This window comes from Dipteris shenzhenensis, chromosome 6, assembly GCF_047967505.1.
Source record: "Dipteris shenzhenensis isolate YYH24624 ecotype China chromosome 6, Dip_SZ_1.0, whole genome shotgun sequence".
Taxonomy (NCBI): Eukaryota; Viridiplantae; Streptophyta; class Polypodiopsida; order Gleicheniales; family Dipteridaceae; genus Dipteris; species Dipteris shenzhenensis.
The window spans coordinates 24067464-24081051 of NC_141601.1; the positions used below are offsets into that span (position 1 = coordinate 24067464).

The 13588-nt window shown below is 41.4% G+C and overlaps 1 protein-coding gene across 4 annotated transcripts; it reads right to left on the reverse strand.

Annotated features, from left to right (window-relative positions):
* Positions 1-208: 208 nt before the first annotated feature.
* On the reverse strand, positions 209-12778 carry LOC147900955 (stress-response A/B barrel domain-containing protein UP3-like). 4 transcript variants are annotated; one of them, XM_087376116.1, is made up of 10 exons: positions 12662-12778; positions 12292-12352; positions 11929-11982; positions 11602-11726; positions 3953-4086; positions 1491-1553; positions 1186-1312; positions 992-1054; positions 788-831; positions 211-685 (listed from the first exon to the last, which is right to left on the reverse strand). In XM_087376116.1, the coding sequence occupies exons 3-10, from the start codon at positions 11955-11957 to the stop codon at positions 599-601; spliced, it is 672 nt and encodes a 223-aa protein (XP_087232242.1). In that variant the 5' UTR covers positions 11958-11982; positions 12292-12352; positions 12662-12778; the 3' UTR covers positions 211-598. The 4 variants fall into 4 exon arrangements, with proteins under 4 accessions (XP_087232245.1, XP_087232242.1, XP_087232244.1 ...); XM_087376118.1 differs by having other exon boundaries at positions 12292-12346; positions 12662-12688; XM_087376117.1 differs by lacking the exon at positions 12662-12778 and adding an exon at positions 12489-12621 and having other exon boundaries at positions 12292-12347.
* Between the last annotated feature and the right edge of the window lie 810 nt (positions 12779-13588).

A 13588-nucleotide genomic window follows, 5' to 3' on the forward strand; every position in this document is an offset into this window, starting at 1 on the left:
TGAAGAAAGGCGTGGCAACGTTTGAGTGGAAGAATACAAGACACAGATACAACATTCCTAACTCCATAAAGTGGGAAAAAGGAACAATGCTTCATACGCATCCCAGTGTATTTTTGCAAAAAAGGGAAGGAACTCCTTAATACTAAGTCTGAAAAATTCGCTACACGACACTGCACAGAATAAAGCACTCAGCACCCAGCTGCCTTCACAGCGAAACCAATCTCAAAAGAAAATCCTTGAACTGTACGCACAATCAAAGCATTGCATAATGTTAACCAGCACAATCACCCACTCAGTATCCCAGAAGATCGACTCTTTCCTGGATTCTTCCTATTAACGTTCACCATCTCATGATCTAAAGCCTCAGCTCTCAAGTGATATTACTGTTAAGATAAAATAAGTCCTAACATTATCACAACACTTTCAACAATTTGGATGTTTCTGAAAAGGAAATGAAGAGACAGCCTGTGTAAGGGTGAAAGACTACATTGGGCCAACGAAACAACACCTGCTGCTAAATGGGAGTCTTCATAGTTAAAGTTTTACCAAATGCCTGGTAGAAGCAATCCATGTGATCTTCACCTGAAAACCTTACAATTCATAATGTACTTCGTTCTGGTCTATACATCCAGAAGTTGACAGATCTAATTTTACTGCAGATTGGAAGGACCTTATCCTGTAAGACCTGCCGTAAGTAAAGCATATGTTTCAACATGAGAAATCCCAATTAACTTCTTAAAATTATAAAGCATAGTTAAAAAGCATAAATGGTTTAAACATGACTTACAGCAATATAAGAAGAATCATTCTCCAATCTCTCCAAAGATTCATCTGTGGAAAACCGGCATGTTAACATTCTTATGCCCCTTGTTCACATTAAAAGAGATGACTACTCAAAGATAAAACAAACCCTAATTCTGAATTTGTTTTCTATTCAGATAATTTCTTGTTTAGATGTGTTAATGTCAGATGATGATTGAAAACTCGCAACCTGAAGCCAAATATGCAGTGAAGGCATGTGAATGTATTTTGTCTCGAACATAAATGTTGGAACCTGCCGATCAATGGATTGCAATTGTGGAAGGTTAACTGTGCTCCAGTAAGAAAGAGTATTCATCTTTATCATATTATAAACCCTTCATCCCATAACCAGAAGTACGATTGCACCAGATCTCATCTGCTTACCTGCAGTAAACTCAACGATATAGTCCAGTTTTTCAGCCATAGCAGACAAAGACTGCAGCATATCTTCCACAGCTTCTAAGCTAACCCCTTCTTTAACTTTTAGAAATGTCAAATGTTGTAATAAGGCCTGCAGCAGTGTTAATCACGTGAGTAATCTTGACTCTTTTACAAGTACCTTTCAACACCCTGTAAAGAATCACACTGTCTCCTATAACATGTACTAAAAGGTGATTCCATTACAGTCTATACAAATTACAAGCTTTGAAAACACAGTCAACCTGTATTAAATGTGTGTAAATCGTTACCTTTCTGTTAAGTTGTTTGTGCTCATCTGTTACTGATGCTGTATAATCAACTGTGAACTCATTCTGCGAAATTTCAACTCATTAGGTGATTTTCTGACGTATGAAAAGTTTCAACTTATTGCATGAAGTTTTCAGAGTGTCAAAGCAGGTAGAAATTTATCTTGTATCCTCTTTCAAAAACAAACTTACACAATGGTGAGCATAGGATAAAGTACAATTCCCATACTGACATCATTGTCCTTTCCTTTATTGCACATACAACTGAAGATAGAGCACCAGCACATTTTATAATTTCTCAGGAGAATGAAAACCTGACTCAGCTTAAGAGGAAAGCACCAAAAAGAAAGAGCCCCTCGTAAAGGTCTTTATATCCAACTCAGATAGAAGGCTACGTTCTCATGATTCTACCACACTAGGCACATATGCACTCGAGCACACTTATTTTCAACAAAAAAAATGTGTGGTCTCAACTCCCTAGTTTCTACTGCCTATGCTTCAAGTTACAATGTCTACATAGTACAGACGATGTGTTTGCAAATCTCCACACTGGCCATGATGGGTACACATACATACACATGTTTGTGGAATATTCAATATGGGTGAGATTCTATGTTCCCATGGATCGGATGAGCTGTCTGTCCCACTAGGGTTGGTGCTCAGATTGAAAAACATTGTACTTTGATAGAAGTCATCACTATATATATCATCTTAGAGTCTTTGAGTCTTAACTCTGAAGTATGTTAGAGAGTCTACTGGAAAAGTAAACAAAAAATCTCTCACTGATCTCTCACACTGTTGGTGCACACACGCTGAACCCACATAAGAAATCCGAAGCAGAAGATAGAGAAGCAGAACTTCGGTGTATTTATCCAAAGGCGTGGGCTGCGAGTTGCAGTGTTCAATTGAGTTACTCTCATTCCCTAGGCCCTAGTTCGGTAATAAGGATCAGCTAGATGCTGTTTTCTTCTCTCAATCTAGGCCCTTGTTGGGCAAGATTTACACCTCTCAATTTGTAGTGAAGCAGACCAGTGCACAGCAGAATTTCTAAAATCAAGTCTCTCTGAAAATTAAGTAACTTTTGTTGCATGGGCAGGACTCACCCATGTTGATCCCGGTGAGTAGTCTTCTGCACTCTGTGTCAGACTGTGTTGTCTTTGGTCCCTAAGCCTTGGTCAGGTCAACCCTGAAAGACTAAAAGATGTGACAGTCAACCTGCATCACCAGCACCAGCTGCTCTCACTTTCATCTGCCAATGATAGGCCTTTGAAGGCCTTTTCCATGGATGTTTCTTGCCTTCCAGCATCCTATAGATGGAGAAGAAACTCCACTAAATGCTCCAGGTGAATCTGTTTAGCTTACTGCTTTTTATGCGAAAAAATATCAGCATCGATGGACTGACAGAAATCGCCAGTTCATCGTGTTCAGTCAAGTTCCATCGTCCATTTTTTCCTGGATGCCTTTTTATTTCCTTTTTTTGTAGGTTCTCTTCTCATGCTATTTAGTGTCACAAGAAACGTTTCTAGATTTTGCTAGGTGTTTCTTCTAGAACGGGTTTTTAATTTATATTTTTTATAAATTATATATCAAACATAAATAATTATCTCCAGATTCTCTCTCTCTGTAAAAAGAGCTCTCAGATACACACATCCACACTGAGCACTCTCAAAAGAGTCAAAAACAATAATAGTCTGGCACCAGGGCGTTTTGCCCAATGCACTGGCGTTTCGACCATTTCAGCAAAACATTTTGCCTAGAAACGTTTCTACACGTTTTGCCTGGGCAAAAAGCGTTTTCTGGTTACACTGATGCTATTGAAGGTGGGCTGTCAAAAAATCCCCTTCAGCAAGTGTGCATTTGCGGCCTTTCCATCAGAGGGCTGGATCACCCTTTGTGGATATCTGTGCGTGAGGAGGGGGAATTGTTGACAGACAGGCAGAGAGAGAGAGAGAGAGAGAGAGAGAGAGAGGGCCTATACATGGTTAAAATAATTGACATTAAACATATTCATAGCAAAGACTGTTACAAGCACAAAATTAGCCGGACAATGAAAGGAGGGTGCTATTTACCATTCGAGCTCAAAAGGATTTGCCTAATTAACAGGTTGCTATCTTCATGAATTTTTCTCTTTAACAAAAATAAAGAAAGACCTATTCATCAGGTTTACCTAAGATGGCCTTGTTAAATCATCTCATAAAGAAATAGATAAGTTACTAATAGGTACAGTCTATCTTCCAAAAGCATACGAAAGAAATTGTATGTCGCAAGATTAGAGCTTCTATCACTTCTAAAAGATAGCTTGATGGAGATGAAGACAAGGTATCAGGTTTTCAACAAAGCTGATGACTCAAGCAGAGCTGCTGTTGATTGGAGGCGGACAATAATACTACCATTTTTCCTGCAAAGTTAGCTGACTCATAGTATTCCCAATATTAGAACTTCTATCAATTCAGAAAAATACTTACTTGAAGAGAAGGTATCATTTTTTCTGCAATGTTAAACAAAGCTGCTGACTCATAGTATTCAAGAAGAGCTGCAGTTGATGGGAATCGGACAATTATAGCGTGTGTACAAAAAATTTCATTGCTGAGGATACGACCTGGAACATTAGACAAAGACTGAATATAAGACAACCTCTATGCAGCCAAACAGAAATGTTCAACTTCCTTGATTGTAAAACTTTATTGAATGCATTGATAACATCGAGTAATTTAGTATCACAAGCTGGGAATCAGCAGGCTGAAAAGCAAAAACTCTCTCTCTCTCTCTCTCTCTCTCTTAGCAACAACCTAGCATAGATGTCAGGGTCTCTTCCTCACTAATTCCATCCACATCGCAGCATAACACTCCTTCCCTTACACAATGAGAAACATAGGACATCGGTGGGGATGTCACTAGTATAAATATATGCTCTCACACATACAAATCCACACACTCACACATACTTGAACATCCATTTATACAAGGGTCCTCGTACTGAGTTTTGGTTGGCTGAATGGCAGGCTCAACTGTGACAAAGGCTAGAATGCTAATAAAAATGTTGTCGACATTCTCTTCATTCAAGAGACTGTACGATTTCATTTTAGTGTCTCCCAAACAAACCCAAGCAAAAAAATGCTTAGACAATGTAGCTGATTGACAACGCAGCACTTAAAGATAGAATTAATATATAGCAATATCAGCAAGCTGCACCATGGACGAGAATTTTCACAAAGTGAAAATTGCATGTCCGCTAATGCGGGGGGGAGCATATATCTAGATGAATCTAGGAACATGCCCAAACTCATCCTATAAAAGCACAACACATAGTGCAGTTTCAATCCCATGATAGTCACTCATAAGATTGAAAACCATAAACTCCATCATGCCTAGCTATTATGGCATCCCCACCAACATCATTAGCACCCAACGGTGGGTGTAGACCACATAATAAATATATGCTTTCACACATTCAAATCCACACACCCACACATACTTGAGCGTCAATTTATGCAAAGGTCTTCGTATTGAGTTTCTATCGGTACTCCAGAGGTGAATGGCAAACTCAGCCGTGACAATTAGCTAGCACTAAAGGCGAAGGCTAGCAAAAAAGCAGTTCACATTCTTTCAAGCTAACACTGCTTGTGAAGACTTTACGATTTCGTATCAATCTCTCCAAAACAAAACCAAGCAAAAAAATGCTTAGATAGTCATTTTGCGCAATACCTAAAGCTCAAAGCCCCAACATGAGATGGACTGGTGATACTCACTCAAAGGCCTTCCAAAAACCCACAAAACTTAAGTGTCTTATACAGTAGTCATTTCACGGAATTTTGGATGAAGCTTATGGTAAAAAAGGCCCCATCCTACCAAGGATCCTAGTGTTTGGAAAAATTATCCAAACACACATTATGGCATCGCTAAATAGCCCATACTGACATTACATCCCTCATCTTACCACCTCCACGCTCATTACTGTGGCACATTTAATAGAGGCTATGAAGAAGCTACATAATGGAAAAGGCCAAGGATTACAAGGACTCCAAGAAAAACTCCTAATCTAGCAATAGGTCCAATCCTAACCAAACTATTTAACAAAGCCTTCTGATTGGCTTTCCAACCTCATCATGGATGTTGGGTGCACGAAGCAATGGAATGAGAACCGCAAAGGAAGCAAACATCAGACTGAAGGAAGAACAAAGTAAATACAAACAGTGGCCTATATGGCCCCCAAGTCAACCATATGGTTGACCAGAGAAGTCAACTCATAGAGCTGACTTGACCTACAAGGCTCATACCAGGGTTAAGTGCTAACAAACCCCCTTCCATGGTATCGCTAAAGTATCTTGGAAATATCTTAAGAATACGTGAAAACTTCCATCTTCGGAGGAGAAATGACAGCCAGACTCCAATGGAGTAGAAACTGGCTTGCAATCAATCTCTTTTCTGGAAGTCAAATCCTCCACAATTATGGAGAAATAAACTGCTTTACAGCAAAGATTGTTTCTTTGGAGGTGTATGGTGGGTGTTTTTTCAATGGGTCTCACTTTGGCTAAGCGTAGGATTGTAAATCCTCATTGTTTGAGGTGTTTCAATTCTTCTGAGACTGTTCCACATCTTTATGGCTTTGTCCTCAGTCTAGAGATCTCTTGGACCGTATTTCCCACTGTCTTCAACTACGTTTCCTTGGTCATCGTTTTGGGAAATATTTATGGATCTTTGGTAGGCTTACTACAGTACAGACCCAATACTCTCTCTTTTTTCATTGGGTCAAATTTTAGGCGGGATTAAAATCCAAAAGCGAAAAGGTGAAGCGTAGAGGAATCAAGTGTTATTGGGGCAGCCATTGCTCCAACCTTATGGCTTTTTTAGAGCATCATTACGGCAATCTTTGTATGATGCTTGTCATCATGATGACTTGGATGTATCATCTTTAGAGGTGTTTTCCCACTGCTTTTGATTTTTCGGAAGAGTCTTTTCTTTAGACTATTCTCATTGTAAAAACTTTTCTTAATATAAATACAGTGGTTTCACCCAAAAAAATGTGTGTGTGTGTGGCTCCTAGGGAGACAGTGTCTCATCTCTTTTGGCACTCTTCTCATACATGTGATTTCTTGACATTATTGGGTCAAACTTTACGCGCCAGATTTCCAGGCTTTACTTTTGGCAAGTACTTATGGTTGTTTGGGATACATCCCCCTCGTATTCAGTTTGTTTTTTTCTTTATTTGGGTTCGATATTGGGCAATTTGGACTCTGTGGAAGGAAAGAAATCATAGAGTTTTTGGTGACCCGACTTTCTCAGCTTACTCTTTCTTCACGCACTCTTTGCAGCAATCGTTTTATGATTGTTTGCAAACAGGGTCTCTAGATCAGGATGTATATTTTGTCATATATTGACATCTTTACTTGATGTATTTTGAGCATATCCTGCTTTGGGATGCTCATCTTGTAATATAAAGCAACAATATTTTCATCCCCAAAAAAAAAATGTGTGTGTGTGTGTGTGTGTGTGTGTGTGTGTGTGTTGAATACGCATATACGCCTTGCAATAAGGTTTAAAGAAGGTATCGCCGCTATCACACGGCCATTAACCGTTGCATGTTACATTGGTATTGGAGCTTCGGTCTATAATCCAGCTTGACTTTCATAGGTGCATGGTTGTATTGAGATCTGGAAAGGACACATCCAAGCATCATGTTGCAGCAGAGGAGAGAAGAGTTCGAGGAGGAAGACTTCCAAGAAGACAAAGGCAGTCAGAAGAATATGCTTCCGCTAAGCAATGTTAGAGAAGCTTATGGAGCAAAATCGACGACCCCTATCCCAACTAGAAAAAATTCATAGAAAAAAGAAGATAGTTGGAGGAGACGAAGAAGAATCTCGAAGAAAAAAAAGAAACAGAGGGAGCAAGAGTAGAAGAAAGTACAGGAGTCTCGGATTTTGAAAATCTGCTCTTATTGATGCGCAAAGAGCATAAGCATGAGAAGGCAACTAGACGCAACCAAATAGCCCAAGCCGAGAAACAGCACAAGCTCAATCGAGAAGCCACGTTGCTCCACCACCAACAAATGTTGGCCACTATGCAGGCTAGTATAGGCACACCTATTCCCGCCGCACCAACCTCGACATCAGCCAAGGTGAGTCCACTCACCCAGTCCATTCCGAACTTCACGAAATACGACAGTAAGTGTGACCACCAAGCTATTTTACAGTTTATTCATCAGTTTGTTGCTCACTTTCCATTAGCACGCATACAAGAAGAACAAGACAAAGTCCACCTAGCAGTCCCTTATCTCACCGGAGAGGCGGTTACATGGTAGCACCATTGGGCTAGTAGCCATACTGACCCTACCACGCATGTCACTAGTTTCGTATGGGATACATTTGTGTCCAACCTTAAAGGTCGGTTTATGCCACCTCAACATATGTTGAATCTAGAAGATGAGTCTTTCATTCCCCCCAGAACGGTATGGCTATCTTGACCTACAAGGTCATTACACTAGCACAGCAATGAGGGGTGTCCAAGACCAACAAGCTAAGGAAATTCATTAGAGGTTTGGACTCCAACAGTCTTTTTCCTACTCGGAATTTCGACCCACTCACCTATGAGCATGCGCTTACCCAGGCTCAAAATCAAGAGATGATGCTGAACAGGGGAGAGCCTAAGAAGGTTCCGCTTGGAGCCAAAGCCCCATAGCACTCCTCTTAACCAGCGGGTAAAGATCTTCATCAGAAAGACAATCAATTTCAAAAGAAAGACTACCAGCAATCTCCTGGTTAAAAGGAGTCTAAGTCAAAGATGGCTCCATACGAAAAAGCTAAGGTGGGTATCACAAGAGGTTACTTACAACCCGACAAACAAAACCGATACCGTGCGGAGCATCGATGTTTCCATTGCCATCATATTGCAAGGCATGGAAGGAAAGATTGCACAAAGTGGTTGTCCAAACGGGCTATAAAAGCACTGACTTCTAGTGACACCTCTGCGGTAGCTTTTCCGGCCCTGCCAACTCCAACTACTAATACAGTTCCGTCTGCTTTGAACACAGTCCCATCGATCGTCTTTGAAGGTAAGAAGTTGCAAAGTATTTCTCTAAAAATTGATCTGAAGAGTGGCTACCATCAAGCCTGCATCCTTGACGCCGACATTTGAAGACGACATTCCGGACAAAACTTGCCGAAGAGGAATGCAAGATGTGAGGAATGCTCTTCACGTTTTTTGCGATAATCAGCTCTAAAGGAAACTCCATTTGGATGTCAGAAATCCACTATTTAGGGGATACATCATCAATGCAAAAGGCATTTGCTGGGACCCTTAAAAAGATTCAGGCCATTTTAGTTTGGGTCATTTCCATGACTGCACTGGAGATCAAATTCTTTGTTGGCTTCTAGGCCTACAATGCACATATGGACAGTTTCTCCAATTTGCAACACCTCTCAAAGATTTTATTAAAATCTATGAAGACACGCCGGCAAATATCTCAATTACCAGCAAAGCTCTACAGACCTTTGATGACTTACAATGCTTGGCCTCAACAACACTAGTTCTTAAGTTAGCATCTTGAGATGATCCGTTTTTGTCATCACTAATGCAAGCACGTCGCCAATGATGCAGTTCTAGACCAAGAAGACCGCCGATGGCCTACTACGACCACAAGTTAAATGCTACCGAGAAGGACTACTCAATTATGACAGGGAATTACTCAAGCATTGAAGCCCTTCCTTGATGGTCAGAACTTCACACTCTAAACAGATCATCAAGCCCTTAATGGCTTCCGACCATGCCTAGTTCTCAATGTAGCGATCGGCAAGCAAGGTGGAGTCTGATTTTCCAACAATTTGGTGGCATGATTGAGTATGTCCCTGGCAAAAATAAGCTAGTTGCCAATGCCCTAAGCCACAAGACTTCCATCCACACCCTTCAAGGGGCTACTGTGCTTGAGATTCAAGGGAAGAATGTTGACAACATGAAGTCAAAGTGCGCAAACTCAAAGGACTTGGGCACCCGATATCAGTTGGCTACCAATCTTGATCCCGCCCATCATTCAATACAAGATGATTGGTTATTCTACAAGAACAAGTTATGTGTCCTCAAGGATAAAAGACAAGCAGTCCTTCATGTGCCCATGACTCCTTACCGGTAGCCATAGAGGCATCAATAGCACCTTAGAGAAGCTCAAGGGCTTAGCCCAGGATGGAGAAGGATGTTTAGCGCCATGTTCACAATTGTCAAATGTGTCAAAAAGTTCAGGTCTACCCACATGAAAGCAACATGCTTACTCAAGGCTCTGCCCATTCTCGAAGGACTTTTGCAAGACATTTCCATGGACTTCGTGGGACCTCTTCCAACATCCGCAAATACGCATAATATGCAATGCATTACTACTGTTGATTGCTTTAGTAAATTTTGTATGCTTGTACATTGCAAACAGACAACTACTGCAAGAGACATTGCTAGCCTGTTCATTCAATATTGGTACCCCATTGGTGATTTATCTTGCGTAATTACCTTAGACTGGGACCCTAAATTTACTTCACACTTTTGGTGGGCTTTGTTTGATAATTTTGACACCAAGTTACATCTATCTAGTGCGTTCCACCTATAGAGGCAGGTAGACAAAAATGTATAATAAGCTGGCATTTGATGTTCTCAAAGTGCACACAATCGACATGAGAATATAACTTTCCATTGCTGCAGGCCATTATCAATGTCACGCATTCTTGTTTGTTCTAAAGTCCAAAAATCTACACAAAAAATAAAAGAGAAAGCGAAAGAGAAGAAAAAAAAGGTAATAAAATTTTTGAAAAACAAAAGGGAGGCATACTTAGTAAGCAAAGCAAGACTTATGTTTATCCACTATTGGTTGTACACCTCATCCCTTTTAACTCAGATGGTTTCTCTATCTCTTAGAGCCAACAAGACCACAAAGACTATGGCTGAGATCACTCGTCAAGCAAAGGTTGAAGCAAGTGGGCAAGCAATGCCCCAAGCTTTCCTTTCAAAGGTTCTGACCATTTTCTATCATCAAAAAGATCACATGAGTGACAACCCAAGGTGATTGAAAAAGCTAAAGTTATCGAACCAGAACAAATTCTCCTCCACAAATGGAAGCGTGGGTCACAACGACAAATTTACAATCGAGGTACCTTTGAAGCAGTTTGGCACAACGAAGGATTCCAAGAGTTCCCCAATATTGGCAGAGTACTTGGAGGCCATGCATCCACTGCCAAGTTAAGGAGGGCATGTCGCATGCATCCTGCACTAGGGTGCCTTGTGACACACTAGCTTATCATCAAGTCCAAATACCATACACATTCCTATTAGGTGATTTTGTCATATGTCGTTGCCCCATTGTAAGCCCTAGTCCAAGGACGAGTCACACAAGAGCTGGTCAATTCCCAGCCATTAGGGACAGTCCAAGTCATTTGCACCCATGGAGAACTGCATAGGTTAGTTAGGTTCTAGCCTAGGTTAGTTAGGTCTAAGATTAGGTTAGTAGGCAAGCAATTAGGCCAGCTTGGACTGACCATGGCCTAACCAGGTTGGCCGGTCAGCTGGCCAACCAGGTTGGCTAACCAAGCCAATCAACCGACTGGTCAATAGCGGACCAGGTCGGCTGGTACCACGCCCTATATAAGGGGCCTCGGGCCCCCCCATTTGCCCATTCATCCATGGAGATCCATGCGCAGCAGTTCCAGTTCAAACACAGCAGCCAAACCTCAGCCAATCTCATTGCCCAGGTGCAGCAGAGATCCAGGGTGTAGATCAGCTTCAAATTGCCTCTCTTTAAGGTCTATTTTCCACTCAGCAGAGCCCCCTTCCGGACAGTAGCAAGTGGAGGAAGCACACTCTCTCTCAGGGAAGCAGGATAAAACTAAATCGTGCTATTTGTTCTCCAGGGACACAGTGCAGGATGGGTCAGTAGGTTCTTTTTTAAAAATCACCTCCGTTATGCACTGTCGCCTTGCGAAGGTTCTCAGAGGGAAACTGCACATAATAGCACAATGCACCTGTTTTGCAAGTTTTAAAATAGATCATGCTCATGTACAGCATGCATGTATCACAGGCTCACGATTGCATAGGCGATTTATATACAATATTTTGAATTATGAGCACAAAGAGGTCTTTATCTCACCTGTTGAAAGCCGGAGTACCTTCTTGAACTCAAACTGTAAGTCATGAAGACCTTGCAATATGAGAGCCTCTTGATCGGCCTGAAGACGTGGCATATTGAATAGTACCGCATGCTCTACTACCTGCCTGCAACCTAAAGCATGTTAATTTTGCTATTTAATTACAATCTTCGGAAGGAGAGCAGGCGCATTTGTATGATTGATATTGAGAAGTTCTGCTGACAGAAAGGGACTTGCAAAACACACATTTGCATCTAGGAAATTGTCACGATGTCCACGGAAGCAGAAGAAACGACAAAGAATCAAACAACAAGTGAAGCTGAAGATACCTTGAGCCAGTGCTCTCAACATTCTCCATAAGGGGCCCCCGAACCAATACAGAGCTGCAACACAAAACTTTTAGAAAAAGGCTCAAATTACTGACGATTTGGCCTGTAGCCTTACCTACAAAAGAAATAAGCTTCAAATTTCACTTCAATCTCATGAATTTGCAGTTACTTTGAACGCGACTAAGCATTAGTTCATATGAAGGCTGAAATAGACCACCCAAAACTCACGATGCCTCTTCTTATGCGCAGAGCAAAACAAGTTTAGAGTAGAAATCGTGCGCATTCAGTTGTATTCCCACGTCTGCAGCTAGATTCTACATTGCAAACTCGTGCAGCAATCCAACATCCTCAACAATCGATTACCTGGGTGACGGTCCGCTACGTAATCAGAGTTCGAAGTAGACAGCCAACGCAAATTCTGCAACTAACAAAGAGGAATCTCCCGTGAAGGAAGGACTGGTTCTCAACCAATCACAAAACTTGAGGTTTCAAATTTTGAAGTTTTTTCCTGAGAATTTGCCGAGTTTTTAGCTAAACTATAACTAACCTGCCTGAAATTTTGCAGATTTTTTAAAATTGAGAAAATAATTTTTACAGGTGAAAATGAAAATGTTGCAGGTTCATTGTATATAGTTTGCAGGTTTTCTGTGAACACTGGACCGTCTAAGGTCCAAATCTGACTCTTGAATGATGTGCTGCAGCGGTGAGGTTGATGAAGGACATGAAAGCTCACATTCACGAAGAAGTTGATGGTGGTGGGTGGAAAACAGATGAGATTGATAAGCCCTTCAAAGCACCTTGTCCCCACTCCTTGAAAACCAAGCCATTCCCCCTTGGTTTGTCAACACACTCTCATTATCACATGTGTGTGTGAGATAATAGATTGTTCGCCCTCCTCCAGGTCTATGGAAACTTAGCTGAATTTTTGGCCTGCCCTCTCAGTAGCCTTAGCAGCGGTTCAAGTTTTGTTGGGGTGAGAATTTCCTATTGGTTGCTAGCAACTTTGGCAGGCTGGTATTTATGACTTTGGTACAAAGGTGATTGGTCCAAGTATTCTCCTTGTAAGAGGCTTTAATGCTTGCATTCTCTCTCTCTCTCTCTCCCCTTTCTCTTCTCCTTTTCTCTCTCCTCTCTCTCTCTCTCTCTCTTCTCTTCTTCTTCTCTCTACACAAGTCCCCCCCCCCCCTCTCTCTCTCTCTCTCTCTCTCTCTTCTTCTTCTTCTCTCTACACAAGTCCCCCCCCCCCCCCCCCCCTTCTCTCTCTCTCTCTCTCTCAATAAAATTCATCTTGTTTGACTTTTGGACCATTTGCAGTTACTACTCTTTGTGCACGCTTTCCTTTTCATGCCTCCAATTTTATGCTCTCTCTTAAGCATTTCACCCACAGGCAGGCCTAATGAATGATAGATGCAATCATTCACCTTGTTCTAATCATTTTCAAATGTGTGTTTGAGGTTGTTGGCCTTACATCAATCTCAAATGTGTTTGTGAGGTTGTTGGCCTTGCTAAGGGTCTATCTATAGTAGGCCGATGGTCCTCAATCCTTTGTTCACACGGGCTCTCCTAGAGACAATGCTTAAGGATCGAGTTGGGCCAAGTTTTGTGATTATTCGTATTTTTTGGGGAATTTTTGAAATTCCCAAGCTCCACTTTTGGATGA